The sequence below is a fragment of the Tilletiopsis washingtonensis genome, assembly GCF_003144115.1.
Source record: "Tilletiopsis washingtonensis strain MCA 4186 unplaced genomic scaffold FA09scaffold_18, whole genome shotgun sequence".
Taxonomy (NCBI): Eukaryota; Fungi; Basidiomycota; class Exobasidiomycetes; order Entylomatales; genus Tilletiopsis; species Tilletiopsis washingtonensis.
The window spans coordinates 181,732-183,179 of record NW_020312015.1 but is presented as its reverse complement, the minus strand read 5'-3'; the positions used below and the strand labels follow the sequence as shown (position 1 = coordinate 183,179).

The following is a 1,448-nucleotide window of genomic DNA, read 5'->3' as shown; positions in this document are numbered from 1 at the left end:
GGCAATGCTCGTCTGATGCCTCATCACTCCCACTGGCGTCGTTCCTCACATGCTGACCCCTTTTCCGCGTGTTGCCTTTCGCCCCCATTCGGCGATTTGCTCAGCACTCTCGCCGTGCTGGCGCAGCACAGCATCGCCTCTTCCTGTCGCGCACGTCGGCTTCGCGGGTCAGACTTTGACGACTTCACCTATGTGCTGGGCATGGATGCCGCCAATGTGCGCAACTTGCACGCGCAGAAGCCGAGAGGAAGTAAGGCAATCGTGGAGCTCTTTGGCAAGTGGAGCGATGGCAAGGAGGTCAAGGATCCGTATTATGGCGTGCGTCTTTTTCGGCAGGAAAAGGGGGGCGAACTGCGCTCTTGCTGCACCTTGCTGATTTAGATGGCACCCCCCCCCCCCACCTCCCCCCCGCGGCAACAGAGCGACAATGGATTCGAGCGGTGCTACGCCCAATGTCGTCGGTGCGTTTGTCGTCGCATGCCCCGCACGCGCGCGCGCGGCGAGTGCCTTTCGCCCACCTGTGTTTGCTCACACTGTGCACCAACCCCCCCCCCTTCCCCCGGCCGCGTGGGGGTGCACGCCCGCACAGATACTCGCTCGCGCTCCTGCAGCACCTCGAGCTCATCGACGAAGCAACTGCTTCCGCTGCTCTGGCGGGCGCGGCGAATGCCAAGCAATAGAAGAGGCGCCCCATTTGGCTCGTTTCCACGCGCTCGCGCGGCTGGCGGTCTGCCAAACGAGAATGCGGGCAGCCAGAGGGCCTCGTTCCTCCAGCAGCAGGTTGTTGATGCAGCCGAGGACAAGCGGCGCCTCCTGGTCAAGCAGCGTGTCCAGGACGAGCGGCATGAGGCGCCATCGAGCGCGGCCATTGAGCGTGCACTGTTGCCGCATCGGCACGCCTCTCTCTCCATCTTGCCCGGCGACAACACCCTTTCCGTCGCATGGGCATTGTGCCGCGCCGTCGCTGGGTGCCCATTCCCGCACTGCCATGGCCCCCCACGCTGGCACTGTTCCCCCATGCGTGCGCGAGGAGAGCGGGGGCAAACAAAACGGGGGCTGTATGATGGCGGATTTCGTTGCGCACCTGCTCTTGGCAAAGCAGGCGAGCGAGGGGCATTTGAGGACGAAGGGAAGGGGGGGGGGGGGCATAGCGCAGCAGGAGCAGGGCAGGGGAGGTTGGTGCTTGGCTTTCTTTGCATGCGTGCGTGAAGGAATGGCGCGGGGAGGGAAAGCGTGGGTGGAGGGTGTGGGCTGATGTGTGCTCGAGAGACTTGCGTGAGGTCCCGTCGCACTTTGCCAGAGAAAGCGACGAGTGAGCCCCCAGTCGTCCCCACGGCAGCAGCAGCCCGACGCCCTTTACTTGTACACGCTGACGAAGTCGCGCTGCGGCTTGGCGTGGATGCTCTGTTCCCAATTCGTGATCAGAGAGGGGAGGGGGAGGGGGAGGG

The 1,448-nt window shown here is 64.1% G+C and overlaps 2 protein-coding genes across 2 annotated transcripts in view; both read left to right on the top strand.

The window, feature by feature from the left end:
* The window catches only part of FA09DRAFT_284675 (phosphotyrosine protein phosphatases I), a gene marked incomplete at both ends in the record, with an annotated part of 1,330 nt that extends 1,048 nt beyond the window's left edge, over nucleotides 1–282 (top strand). Inside the window, one exon of the mRNA XM_025739873.1 lies at nucleotides 105–282. Coding sequence (XP_025596481.1) covers nucleotides 105–282 — 178 coding nt within the window. The remainder of the gene's footprint in view (nucleotides 1–104) is intronic.
* Nucleotides 283–397: 115 nt separating this feature from the next.
* On the top strand, nucleotides 398–1,448 carry FA09DRAFT_95248 (hypothetical protein). The gene is made up of 2 exons (XM_025745916.1): nucleotides 398–461; nucleotides 590–1,448. Exons 1-2 carry the CDS (start codon nucleotides 453–455, stop codon nucleotides 1,253–1,255), a joined length of 675 nt encoding a protein of 224 aa, XP_025596480.1. The 5' UTR covers nucleotides 398–452; the 3' UTR covers nucleotides 1,256–1,448.